Consider the following 17491-nt stretch of genomic DNA (forward strand, 5'->3'; position numbering starts at 1 on the left):
CGCCTCGGTAAAGAACTTCAATCATAAATATGTAAATTCCAAAGACTTCCAAGCTCACGGACAGAAGGAAGGTCGCTTGCCAAGCCAGCATTATATTTTTTAACGTACGCCCATGCATTCACGCGCACACACACACATACACACACGCACCATTCTATAGATACGCCTTCGATCGGTCTGCGAGGCTAAAGATGTCGCCCTAACATCCTCAGGCTGTTTTGACATTTTATCTGCAGTCGTTTCCATGCCAACGGAACTTTTTTTTTTCATAGGTGTGTGGGGTAGATCAGGTGGCAATCGACACATGTGAGAGATCCTTGACACGGGCTGGTGACGACGATGGCTGCATGACGTTTGATGAACTAACGAGGGTGTGGGGCCCGCATGGCAGCGCGCGCAGTTCTGGGAGGGAAAAATTCTTGGCATTGATTTTCTTCGTTTTACCTGGCGCTACGTTGTCGCAGACACGGTGTAGGTGCAGGTGACAACAACGGAGACATCAGACCGTAAGTATTCTTAAATATTTAATAATGAGAGCTATTATATTCTGACCGCTACCCTGTGTTTATTTGTGGTCGAGTTGGTGTGTTGGGGCGTTCTAGTGTCTGGCAGGTATAGCTCTGACATCTATCTCCTAGTAGTAGCTCGGAACACCTGTTTACTCTTCACAAATTGATGTCTCTATTCCTTTCATTACTTTTATTCTAATCTCTCGAGAGAAATCCTTTTATTTGCATTCTGAGTAACATCGTTTTCTCGTCCTCCATCTAATGAGGTCACATCGCCATGACACCGTCATGCGCCCTGCCAGTGCTTCTTGTCATCATCTCACGCGCTCTTGAACAGGGCGTGACCGCGTGCTCCGGCGGCACCAGATCCATCTTGACCTTCAACTCTGACCTGAGTCCTTCGTCACGCGGCTACGATCAAAGGAAGTCTGTGGTGCCGCGCGCCCTCGCTGAGCATGCGCATGCGGGCGATTTCATGTGTCTGCAGGAAGTCTGGTTAGTGCCTCATTTTCTTCCTACTTTAAAAAAAAAGAGAAAAAATAAACCCAGTCTATCACGTTGTATTTTGTTAGTTAATATACACTGTATTCCGTTTTCAGTCAGTTAATGCTATTTTTTAATGTTTCTTTAATTTTTATTGTTTTATTTATGCTTATTGTCATGTTTTCAATGATGTATTTATACATGTATATATTCTAAGCTTTTTTTCACCAGTTCAGGGTAGATCTATCTGCCGTGAGATTTTAATATATAATTATTTTTCTCACCAGGCTGGAATCGGATTTAAGGGAGATAATCAAGTACGTGGAGAGTAACTTCCCCTATCATTATTCCGCACTGCACTCTGCTGTCAGTGTTCTGTCCAAAGCTCCTGGACAGCAGCGACGCCGACTGGTAAAATTTGTACACTTCTTGTTAACATAATCGCTCCTACACAGGTCGAAAATATAACTTTTGATAAGTAAATGTCGATGAATCGTGCTACTGCACTCATATATCAACACAAGAAGAAATTAGTTTTCAAATTGTTATAGTGAAAATAAAGAATATGTCTTTGCTACGTGCGAAGTTTTGTTTCTGAAATGCTAATAGTGTACTGCTACTACTACTATCATCATCATCATCCAGCAATGTTTGCGCCAGTAAGTGACCATGAATTTTTATTTTGCCTTGTCACAGTTTCCAGGCGTGGCTTCTACTCCATGTAACTGGAAGCTGATTCCCTTCTTCATGTAAGTTCCTGGGACGGTGAGACTTACACAATACCCAAACTTGACCTAAGGGGCTTTTGTTGGGTCGCCTAAATGTTTGTTCATGCGCCACGTGTCATTGAGGTTTGGAGCACGAACCATAATGTGAGAACGTGCGCACGTTCGCCTCGCGATTGGTCAAAGACGATAGATTCTTTAAACCGTTCGAGTCTTAGTATAATTTTATACACATTTATGCATATGATTGATTGATTGATTGATAGATTGATTTGGTTGATTGATTGATCAATCCAGCTGCTACATGGTGAAGGGATGCTCTAAGGTTGCTGACACAAAATCATGCATGGTGTCTGAGTGCAAAGAGTTCCTCTTTAACATGTCCCGGGAGTGCCGCAGCTGTGTAGCACTCACCTCCTGGAGCTTCCACGACATCCTCACAATCTGCGTGAATATTGTCAGAGAAGACAACCGCATCAACAAACCGGTAAGTTGCCTGTCTCCACAGTACCGTTTATATTTGTACACAAAAGTACTACTTAGCTAAGAAAGGTGAAAACAGCGTTGATTTCATGGTATGGAGGCATTAAGAAGGACAATCATTTTAAATAAAGTCTTCTGGGTGATTTTGATGCTTTTTCCCTCCAAAGAATTTACAGAATGCGCTGGTACTAGATTACCGTGTATCTACCCACTGTGGATGGTAATATATATATATTGTCTATTAAACAGGGTCTCTTCATAGCCAGTCGAGTACCCCTGAAGTCGGTGGAGTACGTGGAATTTAATCCCGACAGAAGAGTATTGACTGAAAGAGGGTACATCAAAGCCCGGGTAAGTTCCATCACCTCCATACTTAAACAGAAGAGTTATCCCTTCTGTTAGACATATTTTTCAGTAAGGAAGATAAATCAATGGTCCTTTAAGGTTTGATTTGTGAAGAAAGTTTGAAATAAAGTGTATCTTTCAGCGAACGTGGACGAAGTTTCTTAAGAGTGTGTGATAATCTGTCATATAGACATTTAGACGTTTTGTAGACATTTATCGCAAATGAAGATCGCATTAACCAATTTCTTAGGAACATATATATTCATAATATTTATGAGACTTGTGTTTATCCACAATATATGTATTTCAGTCATTATGACAAAAAACCTCGTCGTGAAGCACATGTAAAACTTTATTTCTTAGACACAAGACGAACAACTGTTCATCTGCACACATCTGAGTGGTCAAGTAGATTCTACCTACGGCGAGGGTGAGTACGATTGTGTGCGTGACATTTGAGTGAGTGAGTGAGTGAGTGAGTGAGTGAGTGAGTGAGTGAGTGAGTGAGTGAGTGAGTGAGTGAGTGAAAAACGTATAAATCTGTAATATCTTAACAGTTACATGACACTTTAAATACTTCGACAACCTGCTACCTTTTAAACATATCGACAACACTATTATGTTTTTAAATTACATCGGCAACTGAATTCTGGCTGATGCCTCGACAACGACTAATTCAAAATGTTTTGGCGGCCCCGTGTTGTTTTTAAATGCCTCGACCATTGTCATCTGTGTTGTAAATCCGTGTATATTAGATCTCCATGTTTGTTGTGCAGAAAATGTTATGATTATAAAAGTCCATGCATATTTTTGTTTTCAGTGGAACTTCCGTACAGAAACTACGAAGAACAGCAGAAGAACGAAATTCTGAATCTGAAATCAGCATTTTCTAAAACCCCGCACATTCTCCTCGGAGATTTCAACACAGGGCCTGAACGGTATGCACGCACACACAGAGAACATATGTATTACAAAACACACACATGCACGCACTCACACACACGCACACATACACACTTCTCGAATCTTCTAAAGTCATAAGACGTAGAAGGTAGAGAGAAAGAGATGAAGTGAGAAGAGGGTACAAAAAGGATTTTTTAAAATAACACCCTAAAAATTCTCTCAACGCAGGACTGGACAGAACGCCTTACAGGGAGAGATGTCTGCAAATTATGCTTTGCTGCAAACGATGGGCCATCAGAACCCTTATCTGCGTAATAAGGGTAAAGGGAATCATCATCATCATCATCATCATCATCATCATCATCATCATCATCAATCAATCAATCAATCAATCATCCACCTTATTGTCTTGCTCATAGCCCACATGGTGACGAAAAATCAGACAAATATCGTAGTCGTACTCGTCATCATCAATCATCATCATCATCATCATCATCATCCATCATCATATCATCATCATCATCGTCGTCGTCATCGGTTCTGTTCCAAAGACGAGAAACTTCCATCTATGATGAAATTTCACTTAAAAATTAAAAATTTCAGAAAACTCACACTTACATTTTCTACGATGTACTAGACTTCTAATCAAGTCTTGATTATGTGTAGGTTCCTGCACTTACTGCTCAGATAATCCACTGGTTGCTATGACCAACAGTAGCCGTTCTGGAAGCAAACTCATCGACCACATACTGACACGAGATGTCAGCTTTGACCTCATCAGCGTTCAGGTACACATTGCATATAAAGCATTGCAGTGTTTTGTGCATAAATTGTTAGACATTACCATAAGTAGTTAATCATTCCATAAGTTGTTTGTTGTTTACTGTACTTGCTTCTCATGGGTCGATTCGATTTTCTTTCTCATTTCGTACTTGTATTTCGCTGCTGGCAAAACCATGAAAGGGAAGTAACCTACTAACCAAATGATCTTGAGACTCACAGCCAAGCTGCTTAGGTTGTCTCCCATGCACTGCTTGATTCACGTAGCCGTGCGAGTGTGGCAAGAACAAATGTCTATCCGAGTCATTAGCACGCCAAGGATAGAGAAAAGAAAAAGAGAAAGGTCTGACGAGAAAAAGAGAAAGTAGAAATAGCGAAAGGTAAAGCGGGGTAAACAGATAACAGAAAGAAGAACATTTTTATCGGCAGTGTAACTAAACACTTATTCCCCATTATTTTCCACTTGATTTGCTTCATCATATTTATTCATTTTCTTAACAACTCTTACCCTCATGAATACAGACTCCATAACAGACACAATAATACTGATTAACTTTGGACGCTGTGAATTCTGTGGTGGCTCCAACCCGTGCGGGTCCATGAATCTTTTCTTCTTCAATCTGTCATCCCCCACCTCAAGCTGTATTGTAGGAGTGAGTACAGGTTTTCAAATGTATAGAAAGCAATTACAGGTACAGGTGATATTTGACCAACGTTGCGAGTGCGCAAACGAAAAAAAAGGGACACACTGGATCACGTGATCTAGTTCTGTGTCTGTAACAAAAGGTAAGCTGGAAGTGAAGGGGAGAGCGTGTCTGAAGAGGGGGAGGGAGGGTAAGAGAGCAAGACTAAAGTGTATATTTTAGCGTTGTGCCTTGTAATGATCTGAGGCACAGGGTTGAATAAGAACTGTGTTAATATGCGGTGTTGGTTGATCCTTGTACCGTAGCCGGTAATCCAGCATCTTGTGTGTTTGACCCTCACAGCGGGTACTAGACTCGGGGGTTCCACTATCCGCCATTACGGCGTCCAGCTGGATGTTTGCCTCAACTAACGAAGGGGGCTGCAGGCACCGACTGGGCTGCATACCTTGTTTCCCCGGGACCCACATGACCACAGGTGCTCGACGACTGGACCGGACCTTTCATTCAACATGATTTCGCTTCTCTCCGTGACCTTCACCCTGCCCTCACCGTTCTGAACGACCTTCACCTTGTTCTGTGCCTTCACCTTTCTCCACGATCTCATCTGAGTTATGGACTATTTCGTGAATTATGCATGCATGTGACCTTCACTCCAAATTATGGGTTTGACCGGTACCAGGTTTTGATATCAGCTTATCATTACTTGTGCATAATGTGAAATTATTGTCGTCAAAACATTATTAGCAAACTGCATTCAAGCTCAGTTTCAAATGTCCAACATTGCATCTTGTGAATATTCTAAATTTTGTGACAAATGTTGAGAGATATTTTGTCATGTGAAGAAGAAATACGTGCTTTCCTGCCTCTTGGCCAACTTTAAAGCAAATAGGCATAAATGTTAATCATTATGATCCAATATTATAATACTATTCCCTCTGGCAAATTACTCAAAAACAACTAAACAACATGAAAGAAAAAAGTATCATGCCAGTAAATGAATGCAATATGAACAACAATGTCAGACAACCCATATTTTTGCATACCTCTTTGGTGCCTGTCTTAATTGCTTTATGTTTATATGCAAGATGTTTTATTGCACTCTTGAGATCTGTTTAATTCTCTTGAATTTCCTTTTTAAGTCTTTATTTAATTCGATCGTTTGCATTGTTGGTTGGCGCACTCTCGTGTATGTGGACGATATGAAGGTTATTCTTAGAATTAAATACTTGTAACCCAGGGTCACATTTGCACTCCCCTCAGCTTAGAAATAGACTTTTCCTCTCTGAACAAAATGTGTCAGCAAATTTGACAAGATGAACCATACATAACCGGAAGAGTCTTACACGATGATTTTCTGCGCGTATCTTTCGCGCACCTAATTACGAAAGGTCCATAGAACTTCATTGTCGAAGTCGACCTCTCTTTGTTTTAACCCCTGTTCACTGAACAATAGTCTTATTGCTGCACTGAATGCTTACCTAGTCACGTGACTGCAACAGTGTCTTTAGGGCCTTCAAAACATTCTTCTGCAATGAACTCAACTTCATGACAAACATTACTGAACTTTTAACCTGCAATGTGGGTAAGACATCAGTATGACAAATTATAAAAGCCTCAGTCGTCCCTCAGAACTTCAATTTCTAAACTTTTGATGACTTTGATGTTGACGCTGTTGGTGAGTTGCTCTTGACAGATTGTGCAGGAACGGACGTTTCAGACGGAGGGGCGGTCATTCAGCTATATTCCTCTTCTTTGCTCAGCAAGCTTTCAAAGACCCCCAAACCATATGGGAAGCGAAGGCGCCACTTCAAGAACTCTAGGTGCAATCCTTTCACAAAAAGTAACAGATGAATGTTTAAAAACTGTCTTTAGAATATCGCGGTACGGACTTCAATGACAACTTCGGATTCTTTTTTTTTTACAGGTTGTTCTGGTGGTAACACCTACCCGTCCACCCTTTTACATTCCTTTGCCAAAGAACAGTGTGTTCCTGGCATCTTAATATTACTGAAATTTTTTAAAGGTTGTAAAAAAAATTTAAAAAAAAACAAGGGTAGAATGGTCTGAATATGGGGTCGGGTGGATTGGGGAGGGGGAATAACCGGAGCACTGTGTTCACTCCTTTGTACCCCTACCATCGACACAACCACACTGCCACACCACCATTCTATAGAATGGATCACTGTTCTCTACTATTAAAATTGGACGAAAAGAATTAATCACGTTTTTCATTATAAAAAAATGGAGACTGAAAAAGAAAGAGATAAATAGGTAGATTATGGAAGCGTGATTGATTAGTTCACATTTTACATAAAACAACAAACCACAAACTATTGGATGAATGGATGTGCACGAGCAGTTTTCAAACATCTTGCTGACACCAAGAACTACACAACGAAAGGACAGGGTGTTAAACAGATGTCGTTGAGGTAGTGGGGTGGGGTGGTGAAATGAGCTAGGAAAAGGTTCAGCTACATGGGTCTGTAGTTTTAGCCAGAGGTAAGGAGTATTTCAGATGAAGCTAAGGACCTGAAACACAGCAATCTTCTGTAGGTGTGGAGTTTAAAGGTCAACAGATGCCGTAGGTGTCTTGAATGTGATCCAGAATTACGACCCCAAGGGTCTCCTTTGACATGAGGTCAAAAAACAAATGAAACAAGCCAGGAGGCAGGTGTGTAACAGGTTCATAACTAAGCCTTGCACATGAGTGCTATCTAGTTCACATTGACACATACGGAAGGACACAAGGTGTGAGCTACTTGAAACTGCGATGGTATTAATCACCCCATTCCCTAAAACATTGCACGCGCGTTAAACAAACACACAACACACCGAGTTATTCACAATCAGAAAGTAGACGACGAGCGTTTTTAAGTGATCTGATCGAGGGAATCTAGGATTAACACGTTTTTGTGGATGAAAAGCGGTTGTCGGGGATGTAAGTAGATGTTACCTGCCAGATGTCAAACATTGAACATTGAAAAGATTGAGGTAGAGCCCGACAGACTAAAAAACAACAAACAAACAAGCACATGTATTCAGACCAACAGAGACGCAACTTGTTCTCAAGGTACTGGAAGGTGTTGCTAGTGGAAGGACGGGTGAGTTCAGGGGGAGAGGTAACGACGCCCACTTTGCACGGTGTGCAACAAAGCGAGGTTTTAATTTAGGGTTTGGGGAGCAAAACGAGGCTAGAAGGTCTGGTGAGGCTTCGTGGTGTCAGGTTTTAGCTGGTAGGATGAACCTCGTCACTATTGTGCAAGCGCTGGGTGAAGACTTGGTGTCGCGTCCTCTCAGTCTTGTCCAGGACCGAGCCAGTAGCTCCTTAGATAACCGGTGAACGTGTCGCCATGAAATCTCTCCTCTGCTACATGCTTACTGGTAAGATGACAAACAAAATAAGTTAGTGTCTGAACCCTTTTTCGTTTTGTTTTTTGGGGTTTTTTTTTCTTTCCTGTCTCTCTGTCTGATTTTTTTTTTCTTATTTCTCCATGTTATCACTTTTTTTATTTCACTTCTAATTTTTAATAGTTGTTTTGTAAGTTGTTGCTATGCTTAAAGGATTGTAGTACCTACCGCAAACGCACCTGTGCGACGTCTCTATTGTCTCCATTTGATTATTATTATCATCATCATCGTCGTCGTTGTCGCCTTTATGATTAGTGCGACCACGTAGATGGAAGAGGGAAAAAAAAGTAAAGACGTTTTTCCCACTCACCCCTGCTCTCCTCTCCTTTTTTTTTTTTTTTTTTTTTAAACACTTGTTACCTGTCTTGCATCTTGCAGCGCTGGTTGTCTCCGCGACGGCCTTTCCCTCTGGCAACATGTCGGAGTGTGTAGACGAAAAGGCGTTGGAGGAGTGCTTTCTAGCCCTGCACCAGAGCGACCAGCGAATTATGGTGCAAAACGAGGAGGATTCAGCGAACGGCTACCAGCAGTTTGATCCCATGATGTTTGTTATCACGGAAAGTGCCAGCAACCTGATTTATATGTGCGAGTAAGTCAGGGGGCAACATCAACCACAACAACAACAATAAAAAAAGCTCTTCAGTGTCAGAATGATAGTGAATACGTCCTCTTTTTAAAGGATTAGTGGGATGCCACTTTTTCCTAATTACAGTCCAAGATGAAGCGTATAAACACTTTTAAACACTTAAAAGAAGTTATTCAACATTTGCATATGATTAATATAAAATAAAATCGACTCAGACAAGGATATAATAATAATTACGTCTACTTAAACTTGTAAGTAGAGGGTTTATTAAATGTTGTTTGGGTGTTTTTGCTGCTTTTATATTTTTCTTTTTTTTTCTGTTTTGTAATCTGGTGATTTTTTTTATTTGTCAACTTTTGGATTCCTCATTTGCCAAAATTTAACAGCATTTGAAAATGTACAGAAGAATCTAAGGGAGCAAATCTTTTCTGTGATTCTCTATCAGAATAAATGGGGGAAAATAAAACTCATTCTTTGTTGTATCCAGATCACACAATAGGTAACTGGGGCAGCGGCGGCGTTAGGGGGTGGCAAATGGGGCGGCCGCCCCAGGCCCCTCTCTCGAAGGGGCCCCGCGCTTTAGCCCCGAGGTCATCTTTATGACTTATTGCTACATGTAGCTGTGTTAAACAAGTTGTGACCAAAAAATTGACGTTCAGAAAAAAACTTCTAAGTTCTAATGAAGCAAATTATTGAACCCATGTCTTCACGTTAAACCCGACAATAACAACAAGCAGTTTATGAAGTTATCGTCACCACATTATTTCACTTTAAGAAAAAAACCACTACTGTCACAAACGGTTACGAACAATTAAAACGCTAAATTCATTCGTTATTTCGCGAAATACATCCAGCCTAACTGTATATAAATCAGTGCTTCCGGCATCATATCAATAGGGATGTTGATACACGTACTCCATTACCCAGGCCCCGCGCGGATGGTCGGCCCCAGGCCCCGCGTGTTACTAACGGTTCCTAACGCCGCCTCTGAACTGGGGGATTAGCTGTTCTGGGGAAAACATAGTTCTGCATGCGAAAAAGAGAAGCCTAAAGTTTTACTTCGACGTTCATGCAAGGACACACACACAAACACACACACATTGTCCCTGTACAGTCTTGACAACAGTGAGGGGTGAAAGCTTGTTGCTAGCTGCTGGGTGACGATATTCAGTTTCACCAAAGCTTAAGCGATGTTCTTACAATTATCTTTGGGCAGTGAGATGGATAAGGTTGTCTCGGCGATGAACTGTATAAATGAAGCGATAAACACTACGTGTCCACTAAAGACTCCACCCCACGACCCTGAACGGCTGAGAAATGCTCTCACCTATATGTGTTCCAGGAAACAGGGTGAGAATGCCATCTTAAAAAAAATATATAGCAGAGAATGATTTTGTATGTGTGACTCGTCTGAGTTTGCTAGGCTGTCGGATGCTTATAATCGTTTTTATCATTTCCATGTCGTACAATGTGCATTTCCTGTTACTTGACATTTGTATTCTTTCCATATTACGGCGTAGTGACTACCATGTCTAAGTTTAATAGTAAACTACATAAACTATTATATTTCTTTTACTTTTAACCTTTATTGTTCTTTTCAGATCTAGATACTGTTTGCATGATATCACACAGGACAATGTTTGACAGCTGCAGGGTAGGAATCATGCAAAGTTTTCAGGATGAAGCTTCTCAGATTCCCAGGGAGACAGCACCTGTCTCGGGAATAGAGTCACAAGAAGAACCAATGGAAGAGCGAATGTGCATGTAAGTACACAAGGCAGTGATCGTGCATGCACGTGGCCGAGGGTTGGGGTAGCTTGGAGGCACGAGGTCCCGAGGCGATACTTGGGGGGATGAGGGGAACTACTGGTACTCTTCGTGCAGACCCGACAGGTCTTCGTCCTAAGTTTCACCCTCGCTATTCCTCCTCATTAAATGTAGCAGCATGCCTTTTTATTCAACAGGGCCCAATTCATGATGGCCAGATGCATGAACTCCTCTCTCCTCAAAGAGTGCCCAAACAACCCTGTGAAGACCGCAGAGATCATAGTGGAAATGATGAAGCGAGTGACTACAGAAGAATGCGCTTCTCAATGGAGCGCCTTCGCGCAGGCGCACATGATGGATACAGGCGATGATCCTACTGCAGTTGCTACGAGCGTTTTGATTGGCTGGACTTCAATTCTGCTGCCAATCATTGCAGCGCTCTTACATTTTGCTTGAGTTCGACAGTTACACAAGGTCTAAACATAATTTTATTATTATTGTTCGTGCTCTTATTAACCTAGACCTGTTAATTGAGCGGCGAGCTCCAAATTATAGCTTTTTTGACTTACAGAAAAGTGTTGCTGACAATCGTCAGATTAGTCTTGTTTAGAAAAATTTACTAACATGGTTTGGATGTATAGATTAAATAAGCAAAGACAGACGACTTGATTCAGTCTCAGTAAAAATCTACCTAAGGGAAAAGAGAGAAACATTATGGACGATTCTGTTCATACAATTTGTTTTAGACAAAGAATAGATCAGCAAAGCTTTGAAAAAAAAAAAGAATTGATATATGTTTAGTTTATTCCTCGAGTATCATATATAGGGCCGCATTGATGTATGTGCTTATGCACAATACTTCAAAGAATTGTACATGTATTCTGAAATCAACATCTTTGAACTTAAACATGAAGTGCTTGCCCTTTGTTTTTGTGGTCACTGTTTTTAATTTTAAAAGTACGAAAATTGTACTCCAGATTTTATCGTTAACGTCAATAAAGTTTGTTTACATTCATAAATGATGTTGGGGAGGCGAAGAGTTGAGTGGCTCATAAACGAACATTGTTTACATCGACTTTGAGGGTTTAGAGCACCGATACGCCCGATGTTAGAGATGAAGTGAGTTCCTGTTCTCTCGTAAGTTATCCAAATTCCCCTTTCCCCCTGTCCTGTAGTGATTTGCAAAAGGATAGAAATGCAGCCAGGAAGAGATAAGCACCGCCCCACTCTTTCTCTCTCACACACACCTTACCCACTCTGAAATGTTATACGCATTGGTTTTGTTACTAAACAGTGTTGATCTCGAGTTAAACTTGACACAAAATAATTCGCTCTAGTTCCTCGGTGATTTTTCAGTCTAGGTAGACTTACAAGTAAAATGTTTTTGCACAAGGTCGCTTCCATAATACCACGTAGATTTACGAAAACATGACAACTGGCAATAAATGGCTTAAGAAACAAGAGGGCACAGTTTCCTTGGAGGAGGGAGGCTGACCTTAGGTAAATTGGTTAGTCACTGACATTACCATGTGAAGGAAACAAGGCCGTCTCAAACACAGAAGTATAAGGAAAACTAAAAGAAAGCTGACCCAAGACCAGTTTCACTCTTAAACCCATGTTTGATAATACTAGTCTGGTTGACTCCAACATAAATATAAGTTGATGTTGGTTTTGTACCCTGAACTGAGTTCATTAGGGAATTATATAACTAAGATGACACCAATAATACCTTGGAATTTTTAAATATAAACACTAGAAATTACAGTATCTGTAAGGATTTGACTAAGAATGCCCAGACCTATTACTGCGTTTGCTATTTAAAGAAAGCTATTTCTTTGACCTATGCCATGTGAAATTCTGTTGTGGACACAAGAAACACTCATAGACAGACTCTGGTCTATACAGAATTCAGTTTTAAAAATTATCATATCCATTTCCACATCCAACAACAACCATTATAAACCATCAAAAGCACTGAGATCTCAGAAGAGAATGCTTTTCTGCTCAAAAAAGCAAACATTTATCTTCCCTGCTTTGGCAAATGATCTTTCGAGGACTCACTGTTTTTTATATTCCCTGCTAATTCACTTACAGTATACACAGACATATAGAACATCCAGAAAAACCCATAAAACTCATCTTTTTTTCCAGGAATACTTGACAGATTTAGTTTCTTGAATCCTGTTGGGGAAAGGGAGGAGGGAGTGTAAGAGGGTGTTGTTCATGGTAAGTAGTCTCCAGTTAGAACCTGATGCAATATATGAATTATTATTTCCAGTCAGAGATTCTTCAAATTATCTGAATGATAGCTTGCCCTTAAGTCTGAGAGGATATTAATTCTTTCATTTCCAAAATATAATTTATTGCTGCTTTTTTGCCAACACCATGGAAATGTGTCACAGTGTGGTAAGCAAAAAACAAGCAGCCCAGTTTATCAGGGGCATAATCTTCACAAACTGTAGCCAATGTTTATATGCTAGGGCAATACCTCATAATATGAATCAGAAAGCACAATCTCTGATATATCTAAGCAGAATGAGAAAGATAACAAGAATGGCTATATGATCTACATGTTTGGTAGACTTTTAACCTATTTCAATAGGAAAGTATTTATCCTGCGTAGGGTAATACCTCATAGAAGCTATCTTTTATTCTTACTGCATAGACAATAGAGACTGGTCTGCAAATGACAGCATATTTTAATATTTGAACAAACATAAATTCCTTAATACATTTATTTTCAAGTACTAATGTACAGTCATAAATGGGTGCACTGTTAATAAAAACTACTTTTTAGATTAGATGGTATTAACTCTTTATCATCATTAACCGCAGAACAACTTATCTCCAGCAACAAATGGGGATATGGGTAAGAAGTAGGGATAAACAGTTTTCTGCATCAAGTAAGAGAATCTCATGGATTGCTTCCCTTGAACCATCAAGCTATCATACATTCTTCATTTCTACTTTTTAATCCATGTTTAGATATAAACAATCAGTTTAATGTCCACAGAGAAATATGGGGAAAATCCTCTAATGTAGAAGAAGATTGTTCCTTCGATAAGGCTGCCACACAATTATTCTCATTCAAAAGAAAAAAAAAAAACAAATCTTTTTTCTCAAAATTAGTACTAAAAAGAATTCATGACCCCATATTGTAACATTAAGCTTTTCCTCACTTGCTACATATTGTTTTAAGGGTTTAACTGGCTTTTAGTTTTTGCAACATCTCAAAGTTTAAGATACAAAGTTTAACAGAAATAATAAAGCCTTTTACTCAAATATTTCATGTAAAAATGTAACTTCTGATAATTAAATCCTCTTTCCATTAGTTTGCTTCCACTTCATGCTGTTATTTTAACCTTGATCACCCCAAGTATTGATGAATGCATGAATCCTGAACATCAATATCATAAAGCTCCCATTTTTATCTCTTTACACCACTTAAAAAACTGGAAATTGTCTTTGGGAGTTGCTCATGAAGAATGTCATGCACTACAAAGTGAAGCTCTTCAAGAATCTCGCCGGCGAATCTTTGACTGCACAAGCTTGCCGTAACCACCTCGGCCCTCATCATAATCTGTGCGGTATTCGTCACGCACTTGTCCACCACTTTTACCACGACCAAACTGTCGTCCTTCTTTGAAGCCGGCATCCCAATCTGTTCGAATTATGCGATCATCAAGTCGAGTTCCATTAATGTACCTGTCAAAAGAGAACAAAAATGTTGTTAATGCTCATTATCTTTGTATGATTTTATTATCACTCCTTTTAACTGCAATGTAAAGACAACAGGTGAAAAAACAATGTTACCAAGTATAACCAAGTGGTAAATTTTTTAGCATTATTATTTTCAAGACAACAATTATCTGGTATTTTAAGAAAATGTGTGGTGAAAACTGTCAATCCTACAAGCCAATTGTTTTCTTCTTAGTCACTAGAAGGAAATAATTTATTCTCAACAATAAAAACACCATCAAATGAATAGTCCTTAAAACAAAGGACATATTGCAAAGATATTATTATGTAGTTCTAACACATCAAATATGACAAAAGCTTAAAAAGACCTTTATAATCATATAATATCTACAGTGGAGTGAAATTCAAATATTAAAAAACTTGAGAACTTGTTATTTCTTAAAGATACTACTGAGAAAAAGAAGCCCCTAGATATAAAAATTGATTTAAGACAATTAGTCAATTCCACTAAACCTCAAACATCTCAAATTGAACAGAATGTTCTATTACAAAATGAAAATATTTTAATTAATAAATGTGGGAAGGCGAATAAATGTCACAGTCACTTCTTTAAACAAACTGCTTCACAGGGTTCCCAGGGATCAGGGATGATGCCAAAAAAGGACCTTAAAAGGACCTTTCATGCATTCGTAAGGACCTAAGTGACAGTCATCAATGCTTAAGTTTCTCTTGTGTGGTCGGAAAGATGTATTATTTATGAATCTGTGGTCTTCTCTATGTTCTCAAATACATGTATTTCTAGTAATAAATAATCAAAGAGTTAATTTTGATGCCTGTCTGCCATATTTAGATTAGATAACTTAAAAAGTGTCCTTAGCGCGCTGATAACATACACCGTTAATGTTCCAAGTTTTCTAGAAATCTAAGTAATAATAATTGCAAAACCTGAAAGCCATTCTTTGGTGTAATACAAATCAGTTCACATGTCTCTCTCTCGCCACACACACTCTAACGGAAGAGAGAGAGAAATAGAGCTATGCACAGTAGTACTAGAAAGATCAAAGTTCAAGAAAAGAGTAAGTTTCTAAAGACCTTTTGAAAAAAGTGTTTTTTGCGAATACGGAAGGGCAACTAGTGTTGTACAGATGTGTAGACCAAACATGCGGCGAAAAAATCGTCGGTATTTTGCGCCAAAGTCGACTCCGGAAAAAATTTGTGTAATATTTTATCGATAAAAGGACTTAAAAGGGTCACAGAGAAAATGTAAGGACCTGTGTGAGAATTTGAAAGGACCGCATGGCAAATAAAAGGACTTAAAAGGCCTTTCGGCGAAAATTCAATATAAAAGGACTTAAAAGGACCTTGCAAGGACCTGGGAACCCTGCTTCACTCACATCATTGCACCAAATAAGTATAATGCAATACTGTTGCTTCTATAAAATAAAGGTAGGCATTCATGATAAGTAAAAGTGATAGAAATTCAGGTATAAGTGTGAAACTTGAGGATACTTGATGCTATGCTGATACCTGAAGCACAACAGGATAACGGACTTCTGAAGGCAAAGCACTTACAATTCTATTGATGAACAGAGGTGGTGGGGGGAATGGAATAGGTTTTTTTAAGCAGAGACAGCAACTAAGGCTATATCATGGCAAGGCAGCTAGCCCTGGAAACAGATGCCACATGTAAAGAAAGCAGAGCATGCCTGAGTCAAAGGCTGAACCCAGGACAGTGTATTGTGACAAGCACTAAATGTTGTGCCACTGGACCAGCCGATAAATAGTGGGAAGTGAAACTTGAACAGAGAGTATGGAAGAGAGCTATGTGCCATTAATGAGTTAGGTGGCAGGGATTTGTGTGTGTGTGTGTGGTGGTGGAAGGAGGGGGGAATTTATATTAGTTAAACTTAACCCTGGGCTTTCCTAAAGTGCAGTTCTACTGTGCTTCTTGTCCAATCTGGGTAGAAGGCAATATCTATTACAAAATCATCCTTGGCCCTTATTCCATGAGCTGAGGCTTATGGCATCATATGCCATCAATATATGAATTTATTCCAAAATTAATTGCTATTTATTACCATTCTAGAATTCTTTGACTAATAAGTCATTTTAGGCAAGAGTGAGAGTATATCCTTATTTTTGTATAATTATTCATAACATGCGAAAATGTTTACAAATAAAGAAGGGAAATTATCTCACAGCACTTTAGGCTTTACAAAGCAGAAAATAATCCTACTTTTACTTATCCGAAACAAGTGACAGGAAATCTTTCTCGTAATGGACAGACTTACCTCATTGCATTTAACGCATCGTTTCTTGCGTAGAATTCCACAAAACAAAATCCACACGGAGTTTTCGACACTTTGTCTAAACCCATTATAATGCGTTTCACGTCACCTGCTCGACTAAACAGTTCAAAGATTTGCTCTTCACTGGTGAAGAATGAAAGGTTTCCAATATACAATGTTGTAGATTTCAGTAGAGCTTTTTCTTGGTCCTGTCTACTACCTCTATAATGTTGATCTCTGTACTGGCTCAAGGAAACGGATCCTGCTGGTCTCTTGGACATGCTGACAGTGAGCGATAAACAAAGTAATGACGACCAGCGTAGAGAAGACCATGAAAATGCGGAAGACGATTAAGAGTTGCAGCCCTTGACAAGCACTAAGTCTTGTTTTCTGTTCTAGAGATCGTCTACTTTCGCTTCTTTTGTTAGAACCTAGAAGTAATAATAATAACACCACAGTGCGCTTTTTAAAATAAAAGTTTTTAGTTTACTATCAACACAAAAGTTCTAATTATCTTTAAGTAAACAACTGATTCTTCCTGTACATCACATTCATTAATACATAATTATTGTTACGGATATTATTACTCTGTATTTGATTGTTGAGTACAATATCAGTGTATAGTTTATAGCGTTTTATTCACATAACAAAGATGGTTGGTTGACTCATAATACGCGATGCCTGCGTGATAGCGTATTTTCTCTCCCACCCTCTCCCCAGCTGAATCAGCTGCAGAGTTAGTGGGGGGGGGAGAAGGAAGGGGAAAGACAGTTCTCACGATCGAGATAAGCGAGAGGTTGAACACCTCCCTCGTCGACGACCGTAATGGCGCTGGACTAAACTTTTTCTTTTATCTTATATATAAGAATGT

The 17491-nt window shown here is 39.4% G+C and overlaps 3 protein-coding genes across 3 annotated transcripts; 2 read left to right on the forward strand and 1 right to left on the reverse strand.

Annotated features, from left to right (window-relative positions):
• The first annotated feature begins 286 nt into the window (after positions 1–286).
• Positions 287–6902, forward strand: LOC112555957. Its single transcript, XM_025224572.1, has 11 exons — positions 287–506; positions 776–1004; positions 1280–1403; positions 1689–1741; positions 2015–2204; positions 2450–2551; positions 2909–2975; positions 3366–3483; positions 3677–3768; positions 4115–4236; positions 5215–6902. Exons 2-11 carry the CDS (start codon positions 787–789, stop codon positions 5383–5385), a joined length of 1257 nt encoding a protein of 418 aa, XP_025080357.1. The 5' UTR covers positions 287–506; positions 776–786; the 3' UTR covers positions 5386–6902.
• Positions 6903–8014: 1112 nt separating this feature from the next.
• Positions 8015–11652, forward strand: LOC112555234. The gene is made up of 5 exons (XM_025223535.1): positions 8015–8253; positions 8659–8869; positions 10083–10216; positions 10468–10630; positions 10831–11652. The coding sequence occupies exons 1-5, from the start codon at positions 8223–8225 to the stop codon at positions 11087–11089; spliced, it is 798 nt and encodes a 265-aa protein (XP_025079320.1). The 5' UTR covers positions 8015–8222; the 3' UTR covers positions 11090–11652.
• A 1662-nt stretch (positions 11653–13314) lies between these two features.
• LOC112555688 (nuclear cap-binding protein subunit 2-like) lies at positions 13315–16973 on the reverse strand. Its single transcript, XM_025224166.1, has 2 exons — positions 16624–16973; positions 13315–14338 (listed from the first exon to the last, which is right to left on the reverse strand). Exons 1-2 carry the CDS (start codon positions 16899–16901, stop codon positions 14146–14148), a joined length of 471 nt encoding a protein of 156 aa, XP_025079951.1. The 5' UTR covers positions 16902–16973; the 3' UTR covers positions 13315–14145.
• Between the last annotated feature and the right edge of the window lie 518 nt (positions 16974–17491).

The sequence above is a fragment of the Pomacea canaliculata genome, linkage group LG14 (genome assembly GCF_003073045.1).
Source record: "Pomacea canaliculata isolate SZHN2017 linkage group LG14, ASM307304v1, whole genome shotgun sequence".
Classification (NCBI taxonomy): domain Eukaryota; kingdom Metazoa; phylum Mollusca; class Gastropoda; order Architaenioglossa; family Ampullariidae; genus Pomacea; species Pomacea canaliculata.

Bases quoted from the DNA above. Each gene is read 5' to 3' on its own strand.
- LOC112555234 (XM_025223535.1), top strand. From the start codon at position 8,223: ATGAAATCTCTCCTCTGCTACATGCTTACTG. The intron at 8,254-8,658 runs GTAAGATGACAA...TGCATCTTGCAG, and splicing joins CCTCTGCTACATGCTTACTG to CGCTGGTTGTCTCCGCGACG. The intron at 8,870-10,082 runs GTAAGTCAGGGG...ATCTTTGGGCAG, and splicing joins AACCTGATTTATATGTGCGA to TGAGATGGATAAGGTTGTCT.
- LOC112555957 (XM_025224572.1), top strand. From the start codon at position 787: ATGACACCGTCATGCGCCCTGCCAGTGCTTCTTGTCATCATCTCACGC. The intron at 1,404-1,688 runs GTAAAATTTGTA...GCCTTGTCACAG, and splicing joins GACAGCAGCGACGCCGACTG to TTTCCAGGCGTGGCTTCTAC. The intron at 2,976-3,365 runs GTGAGTACGATT...TTTTGTTTTCAG, and splicing joins AGATTCTACCTACGGCGAGG to TGGAACTTCCGTACAGAAAC.
- LOC112555688 (XM_025224166.1), bottom strand. From the start codon at position 16,901: ATGTCCAAGAGACCAGCAGGATCCGTTTCCTTGAGCCAGTACAGAGAT. The intron at 14,339-16,623 runs GTAAGTCTGTCC...CTCTTTTGACAG, and splicing joins GATGCGTTAAATGCAATGAG to GTACATTAATGGAACTCGAC.